The sequence below is a fragment of the Ipomoea triloba genome, chromosome 1 (assembly GCF_003576645.1).
Source record: "Ipomoea triloba cultivar NCNSP0323 chromosome 1, ASM357664v1".
NCBI classification, from domain to species: domain Eukaryota; kingdom Viridiplantae; phylum Streptophyta; class Magnoliopsida; order Solanales; family Convolvulaceae; genus Ipomoea; species Ipomoea triloba.
In genome coordinates, this window is record NC_044916.1 from 29,319,137 (window position 1) to 29,344,492 (window position 25,356).

The 25,356-nt window shown below is 37.2% G+C and overlaps 5 protein-coding genes across 7 annotated transcripts; 3 read left to right on the forward strand and 2 right to left on the reverse strand.

The window, feature by feature from the left end:
* Window positions 1–1,060: 1,060 nt before the first annotated feature.
* Window positions 1,061–5,795, forward strand: LOC116025747. 2 transcript variants are annotated; one of them, XM_031267081.1, is made up of 5 exons: window positions 1,061–1,282; window positions 2,754–3,159; window positions 4,163–4,191; window positions 4,321–5,312; window positions 5,432–5,795. In XM_031267081.1, exons 2-4 carry the CDS (start codon window positions 2,832–2,834, stop codon window positions 5,299–5,301), a joined length of 1,338 nt encoding a protein of 445 aa, XP_031122941.1. In that variant the 5' UTR covers window positions 1,061–1,282; window positions 2,754–2,831; the 3' UTR covers window positions 5,302–5,312; window positions 5,432–5,795. The 2 variants fall into 2 exon arrangements, with proteins under 2 accessions (XP_031122941.1, XP_031122948.1); XM_031267088.1 differs by having other exon boundaries at window positions 4,321–5,301.
* A 912-nt stretch (window positions 5,796–6,707) lies between these two features.
* On the forward strand, window positions 6,708–10,755 carry LOC116015736 (bifunctional phosphatase IMPL2, chloroplastic). Of its 2 annotated transcripts, XM_031255911.1 has the most exons (9): window positions 6,710–7,133; window positions 7,220–7,298; window positions 7,581–7,675; window positions 7,772–7,821; window positions 8,165–8,289; window positions 8,471–8,537; window positions 8,764–8,853; window positions 10,052–10,163; window positions 10,307–10,755. In XM_031255911.1, the coding sequence occupies exons 1-9, from the start codon at window positions 6,776–6,778 to the stop codon at window positions 10,375–10,377; spliced, it is 1,047 nt and encodes a 348-aa protein (XP_031111771.1). In that variant the 5' UTR covers window positions 6,710–6,775; the 3' UTR covers window positions 10,378–10,755. The 2 variants fall into 2 exon arrangements, with proteins under 2 accessions (XP_031111775.1, XP_031111771.1); XM_031255915.1 differs by lacking the exon at window positions 10,307–10,755 and having other exon boundaries at window positions 6,708–7,133; window positions 10,080–10,157.
* A 427-nt stretch (window positions 10,756–11,182) lies between these two features.
* LOC116015732 (26S proteasome regulatory subunit S10B homolog B-like) lies at window positions 11,183–14,782 on the reverse strand. The gene is made up of 10 exons (XM_031255906.1): window positions 14,569–14,782; window positions 14,011–14,130; window positions 13,545–13,681; window positions 13,249–13,410; window positions 13,075–13,161; window positions 12,882–12,968; window positions 12,656–12,793; window positions 12,299–12,490; window positions 12,117–12,215; window positions 11,183–11,491 (listed from the first exon to the last, which is right to left on the reverse strand). The coding sequence occupies exons 1-10, from the start codon at window positions 14,672–14,674 to the stop codon at window positions 11,417–11,419; spliced, it is 1,203 nt and encodes a 400-aa protein (XP_031111766.1). The 5' UTR covers window positions 14,675–14,782; the 3' UTR covers window positions 11,183–11,416.
* Window positions 14,783–16,108: 1,326 nt separating this feature from the next.
* Window positions 16,109–19,204, forward strand: LOC116015720 (probable receptor-like protein kinase At2g21480). Its single transcript, XM_031255898.1, has one exon. It carries the CDS (start codon window positions 16,182–16,184, stop codon window positions 18,837–18,839), a length of 2,658 nt encoding a protein of 885 aa, XP_031111758.1. The 5' UTR covers window positions 16,109–16,181; the 3' UTR covers window positions 18,840–19,204.
* Window positions 19,205–19,464: 260 nt separating this feature from the next.
* On the reverse strand, window positions 19,465–24,584 carry LOC116015726 (SUMO-activating enzyme subunit 2-like). The gene is made up of 11 exons (XM_031255901.1): window positions 24,530–24,584; window positions 24,322–24,411; window positions 23,558–23,641; window positions 23,251–23,469; window positions 22,737–22,838; window positions 21,649–22,107; window positions 21,307–21,536; window positions 20,934–21,027; window positions 20,646–20,828; window positions 20,457–20,554; window positions 19,465–20,050 (listed from the first exon to the last, which is right to left on the reverse strand). Exons 1-11 carry the CDS (start codon window positions 24,560–24,562, stop codon window positions 19,660–19,662), a joined length of 1,983 nt encoding a protein of 660 aa, XP_031111761.1. The 5' UTR covers window positions 24,563–24,584; the 3' UTR covers window positions 19,465–19,659.
* Window positions 24,585–25,356: the final 772 nt, after the last annotated feature.

Genomic DNA, 25,356 nt, shown 5'->3' on the forward strand with positions numbered 1-25,356 from the left:
TATCTTCTTGTATCCCATAAGATTAAATCTGGAACCCTGTTACTTTTTTGAGGGAGATTTAAAGCTTATAGGAAAGTGATTACACGCCTGAAGATACCAGATGATCCGGTTTTGTTCCCTTGTTCCTCTTTTGTATTACAGATAGCAGCAACATATTTTTCCAACATATCTTACATACTAAATGTATTGACTAATAATAACAACACATCATCTTTATCTCGACTATTCATATAATCTCTATTGTATATGTAGTACAATCATGGACTCCTACCTCTAGTCAAAGGCTTAACTGATATTTCCTAGTTAATCACTTAATATATTTAAAATTATACACCAAAGACCTTGTGGTCTAGTGTCACTTAATTTATATTCCCACATGAAAGGGAGTGCGCTCGAACTTCAGTGGTTGTTGATTCTTTGTGCTTCAGTCGGTATGAATAGATACTACATGATTAGTCTCATTGAACATGGGCGAACAAACTCGTTTAGTATTCGTTAATAATGTTCGTGAACATGTTCATACGCGCTTGTCACACGCGCGCGCGCGCACACATATATATATATGTTCAATGTAGATTACGTTTTGTTCACGAACGAATTGTAATCATGAACATATGCAGGTGTTTGGTTATTCTTGTTCATGAATGTGATTGTTAACGAATACGTTCGTGAACGTATTCACGAACATTAATAACATTAATGAACGATTAACAAATGAAAATGAACGAAATTTTTAAAAATCTTACCAAACAAATACGAATACGAACACTCCAAAATCATTAACAAACGAACACGAACAATCTTCGATAACCGCCCTAACTTTAACAGAGTTGATAGTATTAAAAAAAAAAAACTGAAATAGTGACATTTTCCTTTTATTATTTGTTTTTCATTTCTTCCGTTTGACATTTGCGAAGATGAACCAACATAACAAACAACCATGTTTACGACACGTTTCACTAACTCCGTTACAGTTAGATGGTCCGCCGCAGCGTGGTTGTCTTGAACGGAGACTGACGGAATTATAAAACCGTTTAAACAGACCCACTCCTGTCTCTCTCTCTCTCTCTCTCTCTCCCTAGTACTCCTCCCGAGTTCCACAACCAAGAGCCGCTGAATAATTAGAACATTTTTTCTCACTTTAGTTTCTCTCTCTACATTTTCACACCCACCCCACTTTCCCAGCTTCCGACTACGACTTCTCTCGCCGGCTTCCGATCGGCGAATCCATATCCTTCGTTTCAATTTGCTCTTTCTATACGGACGCTACTCCATATTTGTGGTGAGGATGTTATGCGTGTATCTGGACGTGTGTGATTGATTTATTGAATAATCATCGGTTAAACCTGAAAACTGTGGTGATTAGTAGGTTTTGTGTGCTTTTGTGGCTGTAATCACTGTTTTATCGACACATGAATTTCGGATCTCTTTGACTTCCGTAAGGATTGCGTACTTTCTATTTTAATGGGTTTTTGTGACTCGGACTCGCTCCTTGTGCTGTTCTATTGTTAACTAGCTGATTGATTCGGTTTTAGGTTCTTTGCTGTTCCTCATTTTTTTTTTCTTCTAATTATGATTATTTGGCTTTAATTTTGTATCGAACTAGTTACTTATTCTATCTTATTTTTATTTTTATTTTTATTTTTATTTTATAGCTTCTTTTGTATGAGAATATGTATTTTGAGCTGTGTCTATGTACTTGATTCTGTAAATATTACCGTGTTGAGTGCTTTTGAAGATTATTCAACTGTTTTGCAAATCAGTGAAGAGGGCTTTATTGAATAGTAGTGGTTTGCTTGACTTCCATAATTGTTCATGACCTTGGAAAAAAATTTCATTTAATGTCTTTCTTTATTGGAAATTGATAAATAGTAATCAAGTTCTAACAGTTACAGTTACAGAGTATTTTCTGCTGTTTTGAAATTACGACTTATGAAAGAGAGTAATAGCAATAGATGCTAAGAAGGATAGAAGGTTTTTTTCCATGCAGTCCATTTCTTTCTATTTTGGATTTGTTTTGTCTGTAGAAATCATGACTGATGAACGAGGGTAATGGCAATAATTTCTATCATCTATTGATATTGCTGTGTTGAAATCATGACTGCTGAAAGAGTGTAATAGTAATAGTTTCTATCAACTATTGATATTTCTGTGTTGACATCATGACTGATGAAAGAGGGTAATAGCAATTGATGCTGAGAAGAATAGATTTGTGTCTTTTGGTACAGTCCATTTCTTTCTATTTTGAATTTGTTTTATTTGTAGAAATCATGATTGATGAAAAAGGTAAGTGCAATAGTTTCTATCATCTATTTGATATTGGTGAGAGGTTGTTTTGAGGTTTTCTGTGATATGTTATGCTTTGTGTAGTGAGGGAATGTCACAATCATTGTTGCTTCTTGCTCTTTGCTAATTACTACTTTATTATGAATTTTTATATTGGTTGTGGAGATATGTGAAGGAATCTATTGACAACCAGGGTGAATGACATTTGAAGGACTCTTGTCTGCTGTAGTGATGTATTTTATTGCAGGGTATAGATAAATTGTTACTGGGCCAAATGCTGCAGTTTCAAGTGATTCCTGACATATTCAGATTCATTTTCTTTTAAAAGGCGTTCTTTGTTTGTCTCTTATGCAATATCTTTTCTACATGTTTCTTGACTTGATTATTGTGCATAATTCATTGCAATAGCAACATTGTCTATTTGCCACTGTAATTGCTGATTTTTTTTTTTTAAATGATGATTTCAGGTAAACTATTTATTACTTTGTGGAATGTTCATTGGTTGACAGCTTGCAACCAATAGATTTTACTCTTTGTATGTGAGCATGGGATCTGCTTGTTGTGTAGCTGCAAGAGATAGAACAGTAACACATGGATCAACCAGTGAAGTTTTGGAGAGGAATGTCAGATATTCACCATCATGGAGCTTCCGGTGGGATAATCGAGGGCGAGTAGCAGGGGAAGACGCATCACTAAATTGGTCTTCTGATGGAATTAGTGGTAATGATAGATTTGATTTTAAGTCTAGGACAACTGTAGAAACAGTATATGCCTCTGAAGAGGGAAGCCCATTGGATAGCTTCAGGTCACTTGCATGGCAGAAGTCACCTACTTCAGAAAGAAATGGTGGAAGTATGGCACAACCTTCATCAGGTATACTCTATGGTTGTCCCTTTATTTTTCCTTGGAGGATATGTAGATAACATTGTAAGCGAGTTATTAGTCAGAAAATCATACAGTGTAGTATCAGAATTTAGAACTTTGAAGTCTCAAATGCAGCTTAGAAAATCAGAATGTTGAGTGCTGTCATTGTACTTCTTCCTGTCTTCCTGAAGGACATCATTCTTATCTCTTCAGATCTATGTAATTGTTATGCATTCTTCAAATGGTATGCTTAGCAATGTGTTTCTTGTGGAAAAACTGAAAAAGATTGGAAATAATGTTCCTTGGAAGTTATACTTTATAAAAGGTCAACTGCATATTTTCAAAATTTCTAAGCTTGAGTTTGACATGAGGAGATGGAAATGGTGGCCAGAGAGTATAATTATTTTCTTGTTGACTGAACATTATCCAAAAACATGATTGTCAGTCTGTGACAAACCACATAGATGCTAAAAAGAGTGGATGATAATATGCAGTGGTGTGAGGAAGTACAGAAAACACATAATTATCAACACCTTTCCCTTTGAAGCTGAGGTTCTCATTTTGTTCAAGGAAATATAAACTATGACAGAATGCATAGAGATTTGATTTGTAGGATTACTTGGGTATGATGACCCCTTTCGCATAGTTCTTGTTGGTTTAACTAATTGTTATTGATACCTGATTATTCCTTGATAACTGGGATGAAGCATAACATTGCTGGGGTTATAACTATCTGCACAAAGAATGTCTGACTCCTTAAAGAGTAAACTTTGTTATTAGACAATGATGCTATGATGGACAGTAAATCTACATGAGAGTAAATTTTTATGTTTTAGTTTGTTTATGTTGTTGCATTGTAGGGAGCATTATTCTTCATACCATGAGAGGGAAACAAAATCAAATTGGTGTATATTTCTGGTTCTTAGTTTATATTATATGGTTATTCAAAGTCCTTTTAACTTTCACATCATCTGTTATTTCCTTTATGACCCCTTCATCCTTATCTTTACAGATCCTTCGACGGCTGTGAACTCTACAGAGGTAAGAACATAGCAGATGCTTTGAATATCTGAATTTTCTTGAATATGCTTTGTATGTGTTTGGTAGATTTTTTGCTTATGATATATCTGTTTTTGAGGGTTACATCTTCCTTCTCTGTTCTATATTTAGGTAATAGAGTCAACAAGATTGCCTGCAGTATCTTATCGATCTCCTGCAAAGTTGCCTTCATCAGTGCCTTCTGTTTCATCCCTTTCAGCATCACCTTTGTCATCGCAAAGTCAGCAGCTTCCTGTGAACTTGACTCCATCAAGGTTGCCTTGCCACTCTCCTAGACATCAACTGTTGCGGCAAGTATCTGATAGTCGTGTACTGGGAATCAGGTCCCCCACTTTCTCTATATCTGAAGAAGCATCTTCTATCATGCTACCTGGTTGGAGCAATGAATCAACTAGAGGCTCTCATTGCGGATCGTCAGATAGTTGGTCTATTCCTGCCTTTCCTGAATTCCTACAAACTTCTCGCAGAGATAGGTGGTCTTTTGATAGTGAAAGCTTTGGCTTCCTTTGTGACAAAGTAACCAGATCTAGTGGAAGAACTTCTGGTTCACCCTCTTTAGATCTCCGGACATGTGGCATTTGTGGAAAGCTGCTAACTGAGAAATCTTCATGGGGTGGTCGGAAAGTTATAGAATCTAATGAAATTGCTGTTGTTTCTGTTCTGACATGTGGACATGTTTTCCATGCTGAGTGCTTGGAGAATATGACATTGGAAATCAACAAGTATGACCCGGCTTGCCCTGTCTGTACATTTGGGGAGAAGCAAGTGTTGAAGATGTCCGAGAAGGGCTTGAAAGCAGAGATGAATTCAAAAGCTAGAAAGAGATACAGGAATCGAGTTGTTGATAGTGACTATAATGAAAACCTTGCCATGTTAGAGCACAACCAGAAAAGTAGTGGACATGTGGGGAGGTGTCCCAAGATGAGCCCAAGTTCCAGCATGAAGTTTTCTTCTGGAAAGCCATTACTGGGACGCCATTTTTCATTTGTATCAAAGGGGACAAGAACCTTGTCCGAGAGTAATTCTACTCGAAAGAGGGGTTTTTTCTGGACAAGATCTAGCAAGGAGAAAGCTTCTTCCTGGAAACAATAGTTAAGCATAATGTTTGTATTTCTGAATTTTTTTCCTTGTCACATTCAATCATGCTATGGTTACACTTCCTTTATGTTCCTTTTACTGCGTTTGGTTTTTAAATTACTATTCTCCGACATTTGATTTACAGATATGAGATATTCAATGTGTGATCTTGCATTGCTACCTTGGCCGGTAGTTGGAGGCTTGGCAAGAAGTCAATTGAAGACCTTAAAAAGACAAAGGGATGACTAAATTGTTTTGCTGGCAGATTTAGGTTAGCTTCTTTCTGAAGATATAATGTAAAGAATTGAAGGGGAAGGAATAGAGATGGAAGGGTATGAATTCAATATAGTAAAAACTAAAAAGGGAATTTATAACGCAAGTTATTTTCTGTCTTTGTACGTTCAATTTGGTTTTGTTTCATGTCAAGTGCATGAATTATTTCGAAGGCTTGGTATGCTTGCTTATGATGTGTGGTTGATACCAATTAACACGGATGGTCTATTGGAATAGCATTTTAGTAGTCACTAGTGAATAGCCATTGCCGCAGAGATGTTGCAAACTGTTTCCAGTTGTAAACTTGTACTGAAAAAGCAGTGCAAAATAAGTGATACGTTTGTGTAAGTTGCATTTGTCCATTGCCTGATACCTCTAAACCGTGACACCATAGCCTTAGATAGGATGGCAACGGGACGGAGGCGGGAGTAAACCCTGTCCCCAAAACAGGGCGCAGGCGGGGAGTATACTCTTGTCCCCGAAGCCTCACCCCAATCCCCGTCGCAATTGCTGCTGGGATGGGAAATCTTTCCCCATTCTGAGGGCACAAGCGGGGAGTATACCCTTGTTCTCGAAACCTCACCCCAATCCCGTCGCAATTGTCGTTGGGATGGGAAATCTTTCTCCATTCTGAGGGCGCAAGCGGGGAGTATACCCTTGTCCTCGAAACCTCACCCCAATCCCATCACAATTGCTGTCGGGATGGGAAATCTTTCCCCATCCTGATTTCCTCATCGAAACCTCACCCCAATCCCATCACAATTGTTGCCGGGATGAGAAATAGAATTTTTTTCCCATCCTGATTTCCACGGGAATTTTTCGGGGAGAGAGAATTTTTATTCTCGGTCAAATTTTAATTAAATTAGTTTTCTTTTTGTTTAAATAATAGTCAAACTAGTATAATTCACAATATTTACGTAAATAAATTTAAATATTAAGTTTTTAGTTTTAGAATAGTTATTCATTCTCAACAATAAAAATGTTAAATATATTATTTAAATAATTTCCCTACATCAGTATCCAAATACAATACAACATATTTAGGACCTTAACAATAATAATAACGACAACAATCTATTTGACCCATATCCCTTTTAAAATTAGAAAAACAGCTAAATTATTTTACGAAGTTTTCTATAAATTTGTAGAAAATGCGATTCAAAACCTGTGTCATCAACTCTTACGGCAGTCACAGCTCGATCTCTGTCAACTCGAAATGGTACTGCAAATGCTCTCTCACTCCCCTTCTCTAGATTCCACCACCTCCGCTCTCATCTCTCGGTTGCCGCCTTCATTCTCAACATCTTCCCGCGGGTATAACCGCCGGAGAATATTTTTCACGCCGCTCTCTTGTTCCTATTCAGCGCTAAAGTTTTCTGCAATTTCACGCGGAATTAAAACGATGACTAGGAACTCTGTGCTCTCCAATCACACCGGAACCTCTGACCTTCAGTTGTCGGACTCCGACCTTGATCTCTTCGTCGATGTCGGCAACAAGCTTGCCGATGCATCCGGCGAAGTCATTCGCAACTACTTCCGCAAGACCTTCGACATTCTCGACAAAGATGATTTGAGTGAGTTTTTTTGATTTATGAGTTCAAATATTTTACTTTGCAGTTTGATGAATATGAATAAATTTTCATTCGAATTCGTGATTTAGGTCCAGTGACAATTGCTGATCGAATGGCGGAGGATTCCATGGTGAAGATAATTCAGGAGTATTTCCCTACCCATGCGATGTGAGCTACTTTAAAATTTGCCGGAATTGGTTTCCATAATACATTTTCTATTCGAGGATTATGTACTTTGATGCAAATATATGGATGCTTGACTTCTCAATTCATTCAATCACCATTTTGAATTTTGTGCTTTCTCAAGCAGTCAGGCTAGTCCAATTTAATTGTAATTTGGATTATAAGAAATCATTGGCTTCATGTTGCTTTCTGAAACATACATTTCTCTTCTTCAATGCTCTTTGGGCTATGCTGGCTGCTAAACATACGAAATAATGCTAATTTCAGTTTTGGAGAAGAGAATGGCTGGAGGTGTAAAGAGAAGACACCTGAGTATGTTTGGGTTTTGGACCCAATAGATGGGACTAAGAGTTTCATTACTGGTATTTGCATTCTTCACGGTCCCATTGCTGGTCAGTACTCTGAAAAACCCAATTTATTTACTAGTCAACTGATTCTTTTTTCATTTATGTTTACAGGCAAACCTCTTTTTGGAACTCTAATTTCTCTCCTATACAAAGGTGAACCGGTATGTGTTAGCACATACTAGGCTGAAATCTTAACAAAACATTATTTTTGCAAGCATAAGATTCTGATGTCTGAAACTGTCCAAGTGTGTTGCCAATTCAATTAATACACCGCCATGTAGTAGGCATTCTACATAGCATCCCCTTTGCAGAAATAAGAGAATAGTTTAGTTATTAACTCATTTGACACAAAACTCTTGCCTAATAATTGTTCATTTCTCTTATTGACTTCTGCTAGCCAATAAGAAGTTAGTGAATAGATTGGGTAAAAAATGCTTTGAACCTTTACGATCTTGATATGCTTAGTATGTAATAATATTTTATTATCTTTTTATTCTTTTCCAGATTCTTGGCATTGTTGATCAGCCTGTCTTGAGGGAAAGATGGCTTGGGTTGCATGGGAGGAAAACTACTCTGAATGGGCAAGAAATCTGCACACGCAGTTGTTCCGACCTTTCACGAGCCTATTTGTATGTTGCCCCCAAACACAACCCTCTGTTTTGATGGTGAACAAAAACATCCTAATACCAGAATCTAACATTTACTATCACCTTTTGTATCTTCTGTTAGATCAATTCATAGTAGGATTGTTGTTTCATGAATGGAGATCTGTTTGCTCCTTTTTTCTTGCTTGACGCTTGTTTATTTTAGGTATACAACTAGCCCACATTTGTTCAATGGAGATGCTGAGGTTGCATTTGCTCGAGTTAGAGATAAGGTCTCTTCATTTTCCCTGATAATAGTCTCACATGAAGTGAAATTAAACATCTTACAAGTTCCCCCACCTTCCACCCAAAACACATCAAGAAATAAGAAGAAAAGAAAAGCTTGCTTTACATTCTCTCGATAATAATTTTAAAAAAGTGATTGGTAATTTATTTCTTAACCTTTATTGTGCTCCCTCCTTTTATCATATTTTAACTCCAAGTCCATTTTACAAGCAGGTGAAAGTGCCACTATATGGATGTGATTGTTATGCCTATGCCCTACTGGCCTCTGGTTTTGTAGATCTTGTTATTGAGTCTGGTCTCAAGGTAAACTGCCCTTTTTTATGCTACACTGCATGATCAATAGAGTCCCAAGCAAACACGTGCCTGAATAGTTTTTCACTCAATGTTAGAATTGCAACGCCATCCTTGTTTGAAATTGATTAGAGTTACCAGAATTATCAATCCAGAAGTAATTGTTCGCTCAAATCAGATAAACGAATAATAGAATTATCCTTAACTATTCTCAAATTTAATATCGTTATAGAATGACATATAACAGTTTGGTTTATTGATGAGGACCTTGCTACTAGGGGTGTAAACGAATCGAATCGAATCGAGTCAAATACTTCAGTATTCGATTCGAATTCGATTATTTTGATAAGTATTCGAATTCGAATTCGTTTAGTGTTCGAATCTTAAATTCCGATTCGTATTCGATTCGACCAATTTATTCAAATATATTCGATTCGACTCGAATATTCGAATTCGAAATGACTAATATATTCGATTCGACTCGAATATTCGAATTCGAAATGACTATCTTAATTTTTTTCTAACGAATATTCGAATTCGAAATGACTATCTTAATTTTTTTCTAAATTTTTCAATAAATTAAGATAAAATATAACAAAAATTTCGATTATTGGGAAGACTAAAGGGTGAAGCACTGAAGCGGCTGCTCTCACTTTTATTTTAGCTTAGTGTTTATGCCTTTACTAATTTAGTTTCTTTATATATATATATATATTCGAATATTCGAATACTATTCGAATCGAATCTATCCTGATTTGTATTTGGATTTGAATAACATTCGAATCAAAATGTGTATTCGAATTCGGATTTGTATTCGAAATATTCGAATTCGAATATAACTATTCGAATTCGAATCACGAATCGAATCAAAATTATTTGATTTGTTTACACCCCTACTTGCTACACACCCTTCATTTATCACTCACAAATAGCCACTCCTGATGTGGCAATTGCATGTTTGTGATTTTGCCACATTAGGAAGTGTTTCTTTGTGAGTGGCAATTATATGGGTGTTTAGCATTTTCCTATTGACAAATAAGGTAAACAAAGTCACATAGTCACAGTAAAGTGCAAGTTTGGAGGTAAACAAAGTCCACAGTCACAGTAAAGTGCAGGTGTGGTAGCTTTAAGAAAATCGTATTTATTGGCCTTGCAGGATCTCAAAATTACCTGCTAATGTGATTGTGAATTGTGAATGTATTTTTTTCAGCCATATGATTTCCTTGCACTTATACCAGTGATACAAGGTGCTGGTGGGATTATAACTGATTGGAAAGGACACAAACTTAACTGGGATGCTTCATTGGGATCACCTGCAACAAGTATATATAATCTTTTTAGCTTATTCTGTTTTTTAATTTTCAGAAGACTCCACTTCATTATTCATGGCTTTGACTTTGTCAATACATATATGTCTGAGTTGATGTTCCAGGTAATGCTAAAAATTCTGTGTTTCACTTCTCAGGCTTTAATGTAGCAGCAGCAGGGGACAAACATGTTCATAAACAAGCTTTAGACTTGCTGAAATGGTCCTAAATCAATCAAGCCCTTGAACTTGATGTAATTAGGATATCAGATTATTAATCTGAAGCTGACCGACGGGGCATGAGATTTGAGGGGCTCCCTAGCATTGCCAACAGTTAGGCCAAATATTGACCAACTGATCAAATAAATCCAGTAACCAATTCTCATCTGTTATAGCAGGAGCGATGTCAGTTAACTTGTTCGTTTGGAAAGCAGGTGAATCATTTTTTAAAAAATATTTTCCTTTTCAGTGTATGGTTGCATTCCAAAAAACTATCTTGATGTGTTTGGTTTATTTTTTGAAAAATGAGAAGAATTGTAGCATTCCAAAAAACTATCTTGATGTGTTTGGTTTATTTTTTGAAAAATGAGAAGAATTGTATAATTAAACTTTTAATTATGTTGTTTAGATATAAAAATATTTATAATAACAATTTTCAGCAAAATAAAAAAAAATCACAGTAAAATCTCAATGCAAAATCACATTGGTCGAAACCAGTCGGCTGGACTAATGTCAGATGCAAAAGTTTCCGGCCGAGCGTGAGGTAGAGAAGACAGAGAACAACTTCCCAAAAGAGAAAAAGAGCGTGAGGTAGAGAAGACAGAGAACGACTTCCCAAAAGAGAAAAAGAGACAGAGAACGACTTCCCAAAAGAGAAAAAGAGGAAGTCATTTTTCTAAAAATTTGATATATTTTTCATTGATGAACACATAATTTTCCTTTGATTTTAAGTTTCCTCCTTACTAAACACTGGAATTCGGATTTTCAAACTCCCTTATTTGATATGAAGTGTATTTTTTTATCAAACATCGAACGTGAAATGGAATTGATTTTACACATCTCGAAAGTGAAATGGTGGGAAGTGTAGGTGATTATTTTCACAATAACACGAGGCAGTGTGTAAATGATACAAAATGCTCAAAAAGAATAAAGGGAAAACCACAAAAGCTACCCTTTTGAAACAAATTGTGTCAACAATCAAATATCCAACTGGAATAGCAATGCTTCTCCTCAGACAACTACATGATGCCTCCTTCCCTACAATATTGCTTATTCTTTTCCGAAATCAGCACTGTAGTGAGCACTTGATTCAAGTTTCTTTGCTTCATTCAGTTTCCTTACAGCCTGGAAAAAATATTTAAAAACTTCCATCTCAAAAATGAAGAATCACCAATATCATTAACTCATTTTCTTAACACTCCAAAAATTCCTCAAAATGTTAATATTTGGGAAAATAATAATTTTAGTCATTATAAGGAAATAGTTAAAACAATCCTTAAGTTTTTAGTGTAGTCACTTTTAGTCCTTGAATTTTCCTCAAAGTGGCGCTTTTAGTCCTTAGGTTGGGGATCTTGGCTCTGCGTTAGAGTTAGGACAATGTGATTAAGTCTTTGAAGTGCGATAATAGGAAAGTACAATTTTGATTAAATTAAAATATGGTGATTGTACAATTTTAGTTAACAGTCAGATTACAAGTGCCACTCTGAGAAAAGCTCAAAGACTATAAGTCGTTAAACTAATGACTGAGTCGGCTATTTTCCTGTAAGTTAAGGACTAAAACTATCATTTTTACTTAAATTTTTTGTTGTATCTAAACAAAACATCTAGTGTGTATAGAAAACATTGGTCCATATTTACCATACAAAGATACGAGCATTATAGGAGAGATTTTTTACTTAAGGTACGCTGTATTTTCTCATTCTGCATTCTTGAAATTTGATGATCTATATCTAGATGAACTGTAGCGTACCTTCATGAAATCTTCATGGATGACGTAATCACGCTCTGCACGAATTGCAGACATGCCAGCTTCAGTGCAAACATTGCGAAGATCAGCTCCATTAAAGCCCTGAAGAATACACCTTTGTTAGTAATTCTAGATTAAACATGTGAGAAAGGTAACACTATGTAGTTAGGATCCTTGGTGCACACCTCAGCAAGCTTAACAACAGCTTCATAGTCAATTTCACCATGCTTGGCAATCCCAGCAGCATGGATCTTGAGGATCTCCATTCTTGATTGTTCATTAGGTAGCGCGATCTCTATTTTCCTATCTAATCGACCAGGACGAAGAAGAGCTGGGTCCAGAACATCAGGTCTATTAGTTGCCATGATCATTTTTACCTGGAAGAAAATAAGGAAGTGTATCCCTAAGCATATATTCATCACAACTTTTACTTTCTCTTTTCTTATTCTTTAAAAATGTAATTTAACCTGTAAAGAATGTAACTATGAACTGAGTTCCAGAATAGAACCCTTAAGCAACACATTACAGAGTTAATTTCAGACCTTCCCAAGCTGGTCAAATCCATCCAATTGGTTAAGCAATTCCATAAGCGTTCTTTGAATTTCCCGGTCAGCACTTGTTCCTTCACTAAAACGTCGCCCACCGATTGCATCAATCTCATCCATAAATATGATGCATGGCTTCACAAGAATACAATTGTTAGTTCATCCTAAAGCATATTTAGGTTAATTCGGAGACTGAGTTATTCCATATTCATCAGGTTCTTACCTGATGATCACGAGCATAGTTAAACATTTCTCTGATCAACCTTGCACTCTCACCTATGTACTTATCTATAATGGCACTTGATACAACCTGCATTGATTAATAATAATATCGTGTGAGATTGTCTCTTGGAAAAGATTAGTTAAGTCAGAGGGATGACAAGTATATTCAGAAGCCACGGGCAGTAAACTCTTGCCTTCAAGAAATTAGCATCTATGTTACTTGCAATGGCCCGGGCCAATAATGTCTTGCCTGTCCCAGGAGGGCCATAGAGGAGAACACCCTAAAGCAATTGAAAGTGATTACTTGAAGTATATATGGATGAACATCGCACATAATGATAATGCACCACTTTATACGCAAGAATTACTTTGGGAGGTTTAATGCCAACTCTTAGGAACAGTTCGGGATTCATTAGTGGTAGTTCTATAGATTCTCTGAGTTCTCTTATCTGATCTGACAATCCTCCCACAGCAGCATAGCTCACATTTCCAGGATCTTCATGAAGCATATTGTATACTACTGGATCAACCTGCCACACCAAAAATAAATATGGAGTAAATAAATAAAAAGCCATGATATGGTAAATAGTTTATAGTATAAGCACAAGATAATGAATGCAAGAACAACAATGGATTGAATTTAAGCACAAAGGCATTTACTAACTTCACGGGGGAGTGCTCGCATAATTGTGAGAGTTGTCATGTCAAGAACTACTCTAGTGCCTGAAGTCAGTTTTTCCTTGTCTACTTTATTGCGACAACCAACCACATATCTTGGACCACTGCTGGCTTTGACAATCACTAGAAAACAGTGGAAGATATATTTAGTAGATCTTCAATTACCTTAAATTTTCCTATCTAGGAACCAAACAAAAAAAAAAAAAAACTGCAACTATGTACTCAAAATCAAATACGGCCCAATCTCAAAAGGAATAAAATGATGAAAGACAACAAATTTTTCCAATGTTATCTCCAATATTAAAAAAATTTTCCCAAGGTCATGATAAAGAGCTCCCATTCACAGCAGCAGGAAAAGGTCAGTGAATGAGAGCACCTGAAACTACATAGAAAATGCAACTGAACAAAAATAAAAACTCAATGAACTAGAAGAAAAAATATCAACATATTACATCTTTCATTGTCTAGAGGTCTGAGCACCTCGCCTATGATCTGGCCAACACTCTGAAGGGACTTCAAATCATCTTCTGTTTTATTAAATTCCTTTTTTGTACCCCGCAAATTCTCCCTTGCTGCAAGCACAAACTTCAATCCAGTTACAGTAATGAAACTGCATGTATGGTGAAATATAACTAAAAAAATTGTGAATTTTCGCTAAAACTAAAATCAAGTATTTGCCTGACAAATATACAAAGCGCACATATTTTATCCCAAATAAAAAAAAAAAAATTAAAATCATGCAGTGTATAACAGGAGCATTAGTATCAATAGTTTCTTCTAACAAATAAATAATTGTAAACGCTGGTGACTATATAGCTGCAAGGTGGGTAAATGATTTCTTCTAGTCATTCAATTAAGCAAAAATGTAAGATCCTCAGCTATGTGAAACATTCTCTAAGCATCCGATAAAGTTATCATCAATTGAAACATAAAAGCATTCACAAGATGTGCATTAAAGTTGAATGTGGCTACAGAGTCAATTGGAGACCGTAAAAAAAGTTCAATCCAACCTGCTCGTACGCGGGATTCAAGCTCCTTGTGCTGAAGAAGCTTTTTCCGGTAATCGGCAGTGGCCGTGCGGCGACGAGCGGCGTCTTCAGAGGCCTCGCTCGACATCGGAGTTTAATGATAGATCTGTAAATCGACAAAGTAAGAAAGAAGGCGAACTTCTTCAATTCCCAACTTGTGATGAAAGAAACGTATTACTCTTTCTCTTAAAATTCGACCAAGAAATAAGAAAGCTCTGTGAAAGGAAATGCCAATACTTACATATTTTCAGGATGTGCCAAACGGCCTAAACCCAATCTCGTACTTACGAGAGGCCCAATAACAATCGCATCGTCTAGACAGCCCAATATAGTGCGCGTGGGGCCCTATCCAAAATCCAAAAGGGCAAATTATGATATGGACTCACGTCCAAAACGTGCGTCTAGAGTATTTTGTGAATATAGAGTTAAAAAATTGTGAATATAAAATTCTGTAATTGTAAATATAGAGTTCAAAAATTATGAATATAGAGCTCAAAAATTGTGAATATAGAGTTCTGCAATTTTGTATACTGAGATCTAAAAATGTGAATATGGAGTTCTAAAATTATGAATATGGACCCGGATCCATGACATAACAACTCATCTAAAAGGCTCTAAACATCCTCCAAAAGGCAACCTTAAAGTGAATAATACACGCGCTATAATTTAGAAGGGAATGCTAGACATTAAATGTAGGTTAAAAAAAGAGGGGATAATTTTGTCTCAATATTTTTTTTTCTTCCTAAAATTCATGGAATTAAAATCATAGGGGGGACATGGGATTCCTTCAACCAAATGAAAGAATTTAATTGCATTCGGAATTAAGTGGAAATGGAATTGCAATTCCCTCCAACCAAACGTCTTATAATTTCTTTCTAATTGTCAAGTTTCAACTTAATTTAATTATGATTCATTTTGAAGACTGTTTAAGTACTAAATTATTAACGCAAACTACTATGTACTATATAGTGTTATAACACCTTTTATTGTCATTTTAAATGAGTGATCACAGTTTGACGATATTGTGACTATCAAAACACTAATTAATAATATGTTAGCATAAAAATATTTAAAATATAACTAACAAGAATTGAATCCACAACATTAATTAATAACAAGTGATTCTAATTTAAAATCCAATTAAGTAAACTAACTTACAACTTGAAATACAAATTTAAATATTAATATAACGGTATAAAAAAAATGAAATGTCAAGAAAGTAATTTCCTTAATAATTATATAAAATCAAAATAATTTTCTTAGCTCCACATTCTGAGCTCTTTGTCGCGTTGAATTGATTTGGAACCCCACCATCGTGTATTAGACTTGTTACTTTTTTTAGCATTTGAATTAATAAAGTATTAGAAGGTGGGAAATGAGTTACCACATCCCCCAAAAATGGCTATAATATTGGAAAACCCAAACTAAACTAAGGCATCAGATTCATTCTTCCATTTCATCCATGAAAAAAAGGAAAAACAAAGAAAAGAATAAATAATTAATTGAGTTGAAAGAGGCTTGTTAAAGGCATTGTTATAGATTTCAATGATCGCCTAATAAATCGCATATCTTCCTGTTCACCGGGAGGGCAGGAGATGGAAAAGAAGCCTAGGGGACTCTCTCTCATCTCCCATTTATCCTCTCTGGCGCCGCCGTCATCGCCGCCGCCTACCATGGCCACCCTCCTGGTTGTTCTTCTTTTCCTCATTATTTTTGCTGCTAACCCTAACCCTATGCTCCACGTTCACGCACAACAACAGTATATTTCTGCAAAGGCTTTTGAGACCTTCGTTCCTCCCGATAATTACCTCCTCAACTGTGGGGCCTCCTCTGTCGCCACTCTTCCCGGAGGCAGAATGTTCCAGCCCGACCATAATACCGATAAGTACTTGTCTAATAACGGAGAAGAGAATAAGGTTTCCGTTCCACAAGGAGAGGGTGATGATAATGATAAGGATAAGGACATCCCTGATATCTACCACAGCGCTAAAGTTTTCGTCAGCGAGGCTACCTATACGTTCCATGTAACGTCGCCCGGGTTGCATTGGATACGACTCCATTTTTGGGCGTTCAAGGCTCCCGGGAATGACCTAAAGACCGCCATGTTCTCCGTCATGACGGAGACGTTAGTTCTCCTATGGGATTTCCAAATGGAAAACCAAACCGCCCCCACCGTCAAGGAGTTTCTGGTAAATGTCACCACGGAGCGATTCCCGTTGACGTTCAGGCCGGTAAAGACAATGGCATTTATTAACGCCATTGAATTTGTGTCCGCCCCGGACCCGCTGTTCAGCAATTTGGCCACTCTGCTTTTTCCTGTTTCCGAGCCGTTTGAGTTATCAGGCAACGCTTTCGAGACCGTTCACCGGGTTAACGTTGGGGGGCCTCAGCTCGGCCCAGAAAAAGACACCCTCGGAAGACGCTGGGAGTCTGACGAAGAGTATCTTAAGCCTAAAGAGATGGGACAAACTGTTTCCGTTTCACCCGGACTTATTTCTTATCCTAAAGGAGGAGGCTCCCCTGTGATTGCTCCCCCTCTGGTTTATGCCTCCGCCGTGAAAATGGCGGATTCTGGAGTTATGCAAGCTGCTTTCAACATAACCTGGCAAATGGATATAGATAACGAATATACGCACCTTCTCCGTCTGCATTTCTGTGATATAGTGAGCAAGGGTCTAAACGAGCTGTATTTTAACGTCTACATCAACGACAAAGTGGCCATTTCCGCGCTGGACTTGTCTACTATCACCAACAAGTTAGCAACGGCTTACTTCAAGGACTTGGTGATAAATTCTTCGATGGTTAGCAGCCCGCTGAAAGTGAAAGTCGGTCCGATGAATGACGCTCAAGGCATTAGGAATGCGATACTTAACGGGGTGGAGGTGTTTAGGCTGAACAATTCGGTGGGTAGCTTAGGTGGGGAATACGGGGTTGACGGAAAGGCGGCGGATGGACATACCGCGGGCGGAAACGCCGCTGCTGCTGTGGGGTTTGCAATGATGTTTGGAGCGTTTGTTGGGCTGGGAGCAATGGCTGCAAGGTGGCAGAAGAGGCCCCAAAATTGGCAGAGGCGGCAGAGTTTCTCGTCGTGGTTGCTTCCCATCCATGCCGGAGATTCAAGCTTTATGAGCAGCAAGAGCAAGAGCCACCAATTCCACTCATCAGTCACCGGGTTAGGGCGCTACTTCACTCTTGCAGAATTGCAGGAAGCAACCAAGAACTGGGACCAGAAAGAGATCGTCGGCATTGGAGGTTTTGGCAACGTCTACCTTGGAGAAATTGATGATGGAATCAAGGTGGCCATCAAGAGAGGAAACCCACAATCCGAGCAAGGCATCAATGAATTCCAGACAGAAATCCAAATCTTGTCCAAGCTCAGGCATCGCCATCTGGTGTCATTGATTGGGTATTGTGATGAGAATGCAGAGATGATTTTAGTATATGAATACATGGCCAATGGACCACTAAGAGACCATCTCTACGGAAAGGACTTGCCCAGCCTTCCTTGGAAGCAGAGGCTAGAGATATGCATTGGAGCTGCCAGGGGGCTTCACTACCTCCACACAGGTGCAGCTCAGGGGATCATTCACCGTGATGTCAAGAGCACAAACATCTTACTTGATGAGAACTTTGTGGCTAAGATGGCTGATTTCGGGCTCTCCAAAGATGGACCCACCACGGGGGAGACACATGTCAGCACGGCCGTGAAAGGGAGCTTCGGCTACCTGGATCCTGAATACTTCAGAAAGCAGCAACTTACAGATAAATCAGATGTCTACTCATTTGGGGTGGTGCTGTTTGAAGTGTTGTGTGCGCGTGCAGCCATTAATCCACAGCTGCCGAGGGAACAAGTGAACTTGGCCGAGTGGGCGATGCAGTGGAAGAAGAAGGGATTGCTGGACAAGATCATTGATCCTACCCTGAAAGGCAAAATTGACCCTGAGTCGATGAACAAATTTGCAGAAGCTGCTGAGAAGTGCTTGGCAGAATATGGTGATGATAGGCCTTCCATGGGTGATGTGTTGTGGAGCCTGGAACATGCTTTGCAGCTGCAGGAAAACTCTATACAAGGACAGGCTGAGGATGAAAATATTGCAGCTGCAACACCATCAGCCTCCCCTGCTGCTGCAACCCCTGAAAACCGGCTGCCAATTCCTTCACCTGAGCAGAGCACTGCTGGAGCTCAAGAAATTAATGAGCATTCAGGAACTACAATGTTTGCTCATCAGTTCTCTGCCCTCAATGGGCGATAAATGTTCAAGTGCTGATCATGAAAAATTTTATGCTTACAAATCATATTCTTGGTAGTTCTGTAAACGATTTAGTGCTGATCGTGCAAACCCACATTAATGGTTGCACACAAAGTTCTTGGTAGTGCGGATTCACACGATGGCAAAACCAAGTAATAACCCAACAATGATATATTTGTATTAACTACTAGTTCTCTTTCCATGCTAGTTAGAATTTGACATGTTCACCTTTCATTGTCCGCCTAAATGCCTAATGAGCATCACTAGCCACGAATTTCCCAATTCGATGGCGTGAGGCCAGCATCCTATTAGCAGCAGCATCTTGTAATTCACGCAACAGACAATTTTACATCCTTCAGTTTTGACTCCTTGCTCTCTCTGCAGCCTTTTCTGTTGCCGGTGTTGCATTGCTTTTCACCTTGATTGGTTACTGTTAGGATGGATCAAATACAGACTTTCAGCCCACAGGGAAATAAAAACAAAACCAGATAGCAGAATTTGGGAGAAGGAAAACCATTTACTACATAATTCTGGAAAAAGGGATTATGAAGGCATCCTAATTGACACGTCAGCATCCTTTATATCAGTAGAGATCCTTACGTTTTCAAGGCACAGAAGCACAGCTATATCTACCAAGTCACAATTTATGTTACTGCTGTTCTGCCAATGTCTGATGATAAGCAAAAGTTTGATTACTGGAGGTATCAAATCTTGTCAAAATTTGACAGTCCAGCACCTAAACATCAATTAAGGAGTTAAAAACTAGCAAAAGATTCAGAATGCAACTATAAGGTACAGAACTAGACATAGAGATGCTGCAGAACTAAGCCCCAAAATTAACTATTGCTCCCCTCTGCTTCTTGCAATAGTTAGTATTTCCATCATCTAACAAAATGACATCACCATCATCATTATTAAGTTCTTCTGCCTTTCTCTTAACCTCTGTTTCATTGGGGGAATACGATAAATCCGAACCAGCAGCAACAGTACTGTCAGACAACTTTCTTTCATTTCCAAGAGGAAGTTCAATGCTTGTTGGCAGAAGTACAGAATCATCATCCTCATTGGTCTCCTGAGTAGCAGCAGTTTGAGATGCTATAGATGTGCTAGTACCATTGTCATGAACTTCCTTGTTTATAGTTTCAGTCGCAGGAGCTTGAGTCCATCCAGAGAGAACCATTTCATCAGGTTCTTTCTCGTCATCAAAATCTTCCCTGAAATAATGGAGCATATGAAACAGTGAAAGCCGGATCACATTGCTAGTAATAAGGGAAAACATGATGTTCCATCAATTAATAAAGAAGCAACCATCCAGACCATATACATAGATAAAGCATAGCATAAATTACTTGGCAAGATTCAACTCAAAAAAGATTCATGACAAATTCTGGAAAGCATGACTTTAAGCTTCACAAAAATTTGATTGGGAAACAAAATCCAAAACAACTACATTTTAGACATTTAAGTTTATAAAATTTTAAGCCGCCATACACATTAGTTTCCACCATAAGAACTTAGTTGAGCTTGAATGTAGTGAGAGATGGAAGATAAACATTAGAATAAACAAATCCTATTTACAATAGTTTACCAGCTAAACCAAAAATAGGGGATGAAACAAACCTATGCTTAATATTGATATTAAAATTTAGCTCCTGTCGGAGATCCTCAACAGTGACAGTGGTGCCTCCAGTAACAGGAGATGGAAGCTCACACAGTACCTAAGGACAATATAAACAAAAAGGACAAATATTAGTACTAAAGAAGATTGGTAAACAGCAAGCAATAGAAGAGAAATTACAAGTCAACTACCTTGTCAAGGTTTGCTGTGTAATTCACTACCATACCTTCCTCAAGATCATCACCCACCTCATAGAGAAGTGCTGATCCATGCATAACCAGTGGCAAATTCATACCTAGCTTTGCTTTCACAATCTTCTCAACAAAATCCCTCAGCTTTGACCTATGAGTATTGATCTCAAGTGTCAAAGATGTCTGCCAGCAAGTATTGTATGAGATCAGATTAAAGTCCATACTAAGATAAAATTCAAAATTCTTTCCAGAAAGGCCAGAGAATTTCACAGGTGTTGAAGTTTATACCTCAGAACAGACATAGCAGGATTTGTTCGGCTCAAATGGATCAACTGGCATAAGAAGCATTTTTCTGGAAGGATGTTCAAGACAATAGGTCATCCTACATATAAGAATAAAGAAGTAATTAATAAAGATGGGAAGATATTGAGCAGCAATCACCAGGTAAAAGAACTTAGGAACTACCAGTATTTGAGGTCCACCATAAGAATCAATTTATGAATTTGTTCAAACAGAAAACTAGCTAGCATTTTGTTAATTAGTGAAAGAAAGCCCATCCTAATGATCAGGAAATGTAACAGAAATTAGTTGCCACAATAAGCTATTAACTTGAAGGAATTTAGCCCAGTAATCAAAAAGCAAATACCAGAAATTGGCTCACCTGCAGTTTTTCAGATCATTTTGCAGCACCTTAATAGCCTCAATCACAATCAACCCAGCAACTATAGCATTTGTTGTCGCAACAGCATGCACAATATTTCCAGCAATACCTTTCGATTCAAAAAGGCTATGCAAGGGAATACCAAAGGAAGATGCCCGAATATTAGCAGCAGCAGTTACAAATTCCACAGCTAACTGATCATCTTTGTCAAAACTCAAGTTGCCAATCTCCTGAAGAGATTAAAGAAGTAAACACTAATGATAAACTAAAATTTGATACACACTATTACACTAAGCCTAATTAAGATATTTTAAAAGATTCAAAAGTCGGACATTACAAAACCTTTGGTCTTTTCAAGAAAAAGAGCTTTAGACACTCCAAAAATACTGTAGTGTTTTCTTTCAAGCTCCACAACTCCTGTGGATTTTTAAGACCCAGAGATGCCATTGCAGACACTGATGAAGGATCAACATCTTTTGAACCTCTATCTCCATTTCCATTATGTTGAATCTCTTCAGATGGCAATACATCCCTAATGTATGTAGGCCTTGGTTTGTTACGATTCTTCCATTTTTCTTCATTTGACAATGCTACCTTAATGTTGTAGCCAAAAACATGGTCATATATTCTCTTCCCATATTGTTCAATGTCCTCATTTGGTCTGCATTCAAAAATATCTTCCAAATGTTCTGATGAGCTAGAAGAATCACTAGAGTACACATTCAGATCATTTTCCTGATTCTTGTCCCCAAAAAGCTTTGCGAAAAGCAGATCTTTTGCCCATACAATGCAGTGAACAAACTGCAATGTCAGAAAATCAGGTCAAAGCATGCTTTTGAAACCAGATCTTCAAAAAAAAAAAAAAATCATCATAAGAGTGAGATCTGTATAAGCCACAATTTTTATGAATACATTTTTGGCCTATTTACTCCTAGAAGCACTTATGCTGATCTTTTACTGTGTTTGGATAGGCTTATGAATATGGCTTATGGCTTTTGAAAAGTTGTTTTGCAATTATTATTGTCTCCATAAGCCATCAGAAGGAGCTTATATATTTTATTTTAAAAGAAGCTAAAAACTAGCTTTTCAAGGACCAGTTGAAATCACTTGCTCATAAATTTTTTGAGCTTATTTAAATTTGCTTATCTTAAAAGTGCCTATTTAGACTGTTTGTCCAAACTGAGAAAAAATCAAACAGTTTAGCATTTCCCTTATGCATAGATAATCTACACAATAACCTTACTGAATATCAAAAGCATTGAGTCATAATCTTAGAACAACGACAAGCCTAAAACTATTCCCACCAGTGGAATGAATATCTTTTCTTTAAAGACCAAGGAGTACTAAAACTAAACACTGATTTAATGTACATTAACCCAATTGAATTTATGGGAGTCATTTCCATAAAACAATAAAAATATCACCAATACCTTGGATGGAGTGCTTGTAATTGTGCATACAGGGTAAATTTTTGGAGCTGGTTTAGGTTGGCACTCATAACACTCTGTTTTGCCCTTCACATGCACAGTAACCTGCCAATACCAGAATGCAAAACATGAAATGCAAAACAAATCTAGGACATCATGTTTCAACAGTGGAGTATATTCCTTTTTTAAAAAAAAAGTAGGTGGTCAAAACAAGACTGGGAAACTAAGAGCAAAAAAGTTATCCTTTTCTTTCCCTCAAGTGAATTTCTGTCTCATAGAGTCATAGTTATAATCTTCCAGCATATAAGAGCAAACAAAAATTGTTTTTAACAGTCTTTTGACTTATAACAGAGATAACTAGTTTCCCCAGACTCAGAATATTCATCTAAACTTAATTAGAAATCTTTGATGGCACACATAAAATCTCAAGTAAATAATAAAAACATGCAAGAACATAAAACTGAAATAAGTTTTAAGACACCAGGTGAAACAGTAATCCTTAAGTATGCAACATTACCTGTCCCAAGAAACCAGTAGTCCCACTTTCGATCAATGGAACACTGGCTACCAAGCAAAGTCGGTTCACATGTCGCCTAGCATCTAGATTGTCAAGGCCATTCAGAACAACATTGAATTGTTTAAAGAAATCCACATTGAAGTCAGTGTCTTTAACATTTGCGTGGTAAGGTGTAATTTTCATTCCAGGCCTAAATTTCAAGACGGCATCCCTAGCAACCTGGGTAAAAATTTGAGAGACCATATCAATAGAGTGAATGAATGTGCCATGAAATAGCAACTTAAGGTATGGGCATGATTTTACTTACTTTGGACTTAGATTGCCCAACATGAGATTTTCGAAATAGAAACTGTCTGTTTAAATTACTCACTTCTATTGTGTCCATGTCAATCTGCAAGTGAATGTGATTCAATGATAAGAGATTACAGCAATCTATACAAAAAAAATTAAATGCAAATAGATTATACCATCCAAATATCCAATCACTTGTATAACGCAACTGTAGAAATTTTCTAGAATGATATATAACCTAGATTATCAAAAGCATATATGGAATTAGTATCAGGCACTCAGAGTACCAAAGTTCACAGCTATAACTTTCCAAGTTTGTCACATAAAAAGGGAACAGCATACATCCATAATCTGACCATAGCACTATTTATTTCCACTCTCCATATACCAATTAATTTACTGCTTCCCAGCAAATATCCATTCTCACTAATTTTCAATTCCTAAGTTCCAACCATTGCATGGATATCTTTGTTGCATGGTTTCCTATCATTCCCCAATCAGAACAAACTTTTAGTAGTGCAATAATCAAACTCACTTAGACTTGATCAAAGAATAACCTGGAAATTTTAGTAATGAGTTTATCATCCAAACCAGAACTTCGCGACGCTAAAATTGCGAAAACAGAAAACAACTTGAAATTTATAAAGCCTTTGTTCCTAAAACTCATACACAGAGTGCATCACTACAAAAGTCATAATGCTAGACCGATCATACCAAGTTGCAGATATTAAAAAAACGCTAGACCAAAAACCTCGGAACATAACGTTTTGCGGAACTCACAATGTGTACGTCTTGAAAGTCCGAAAGCGCGAGGGTTTTCAGAAGCTCGCAGCCAATACCACCGGCACCAACCATGAGCACTTTCGCGCGCTAAATAATGTCAAACAATACGATCATTCGCAAGGAATATAATGGGGGAAAAAACACGTAGAAATGAAAAATTGCAGAAGAGAATAGTGTTTTGTGCTTCCAATAGTAGTATGCATACCTTGATTGCAGATAACTGTTCCTCGGAAGCCATTGGAGACCGGAAGAAGAGAGTTGCAAGTTATCTACAAGTTATAGGTAATCTATGCTGACTTGGACTTTTTGCTTTCGATTTCTTCTTTCTTCTTTTTTTTTTTTGAATTTTTTTGTTTTCTTCTAAACCTTTTCCAGCCTAACAATCGGTACCGGAACCGTAAAATAATAATAATAATAAATTCTTATATTTAGGCATTTAGCTACTGGTATATATATATATATATATATATATATATATATATATATATATATATATTAGCTACTCCAGTAGGCAGTAGCCAAAATAATAATTAAAAAATTTTATAATATGTTTTTATAATAACAAAACATATTATATATAATTATATATACCAAAAGAAAAAAAAAATTCGGATTGAATCAGAATCAGAACCTTTATATAAAGTTCCGGTTCTGGTTTGTGTAACCTTGGAACCGTGAACTGGCGGTTCCGAACCGGAACGAACCGCGGTCACCCCTAGGCAGGTCGTCGGTGGGCTCGACGCACGTTGCCGCAAGGGAGGGGAGGAACAGTGGATTGTGGAAGGGTTGTGGTGATTTGGTCTAGTGAGCACTGGTCCGGGTGAAGGCACAGGGGAGGGGCAGCGTGAGGCGTTGATTTTTGGGGTTTACTTAAAAATTTTGAGTTGACTTAAAAAGAATATCCACATAAGCTAATTACATGTGTCATGTCATCATAGTAACCTGGTAACCTGTGAAAAATGCTAGATGAAAAAAAATTAATAGTTCGTGTATCGAAATAGACGTTATGAAAGTTCAAGGTGCGGCATGAAT

What these genes read in the sequence shown, in the direction of transcription:
- LOC116015726 (XM_031255901.1), bottom strand. Translation starts at nt 24,562, where the DNA reads ATGGCTTCCGAGGAACAGTTATCTGCAATCAAG. An exon ending in ACTTTCAAGACGTACACATT is followed by an intron (nt 23,642 to 24,321) that starts GTGAGTTCCGCA and finishes ATTCACTTGCAG; the next exon opens with ATTGACATGGACACAATAGA. An exon ending in CTACTGGTTTCTTGGGACAG is followed by an intron (nt 22,839 to 23,250) that starts GTAATGTTGCAT and finishes TGGTATTGGCAG; the next exon opens with GTTACTGTGCATGTGAAGGG.
- LOC116025747 (XM_031267081.1), top strand. Translation starts at nt 2,832, where the DNA reads ATGGGATCTGCTTGTTGTGTAGCTGCAAGAGATAGAACAGTAACACAT. An exon ending in TATGGCACAACCTTCATCAG is followed by an intron (nt 3,160 to 4,162) that starts GTATACTCTATG and finishes TTATCTTTACAG; the next exon opens with ATCCTTCGACGGCTGTGAAC. An exon ending in CGGCTGTGAACTCTACAGAG is followed by an intron (nt 4,192 to 4,320) that starts GTAAGAACATAG and finishes TTCTATATTTAG; the next exon opens with GTAATAGAGTCAACAAGATT.
- LOC116015732 (XM_031255906.1), bottom strand. Translation starts at nt 14,674, where the DNA reads ATGTCGAGCGAGGCCTCTGAAGACGCCGCTCGTCGCCGCACGGCCACT. An exon ending in TGAATCCCGCGTACGAGCAG is followed by an intron (nt 14,131 to 14,568) that starts GTTGGATTGAAC and finishes TTGTGCTTGCAG; the next exon opens with CAAGGGAGAATTTGCGGGGT. An exon ending in CTGTTGTTAAGCTTGCTGAG is followed by an intron (nt 12,216 to 12,298) that starts GTGTGCACCAAG and finishes TGTATTCTTCAG; the next exon opens with GGCTTTAATGGAGCTGATCT.
- LOC116015736 (XM_031255911.1), top strand. Translation starts at nt 6,776, where the DNA reads ATGGTACTGCAAATGCTCTCTCACTCCCCTTCTCTAGATTCCACCACC. An exon ending in TATTTCCCTACCCATGCGAT is followed by an intron (nt 7,299 to 7,580) that starts GTGAGCTACTTT and finishes TGCTAATTTCAG; the next exon opens with TTTTGGAGAAGAGAATGGCT. An exon ending in GACTAAGAGTTTCATTACTG is followed by an intron (nt 7,676 to 7,771) that starts GTATTTGCATTC and finishes TTATGTTTACAG; the next exon opens with GCAAACCTCTTTTTGGAACT.
- LOC116015720 (XM_031255898.1), top strand. Translation starts at nt 16,182, where the DNA reads ATGGAAAAGAAGCCTAGGGGACTCTCTCTCATCTCCCATTTATCCTCT.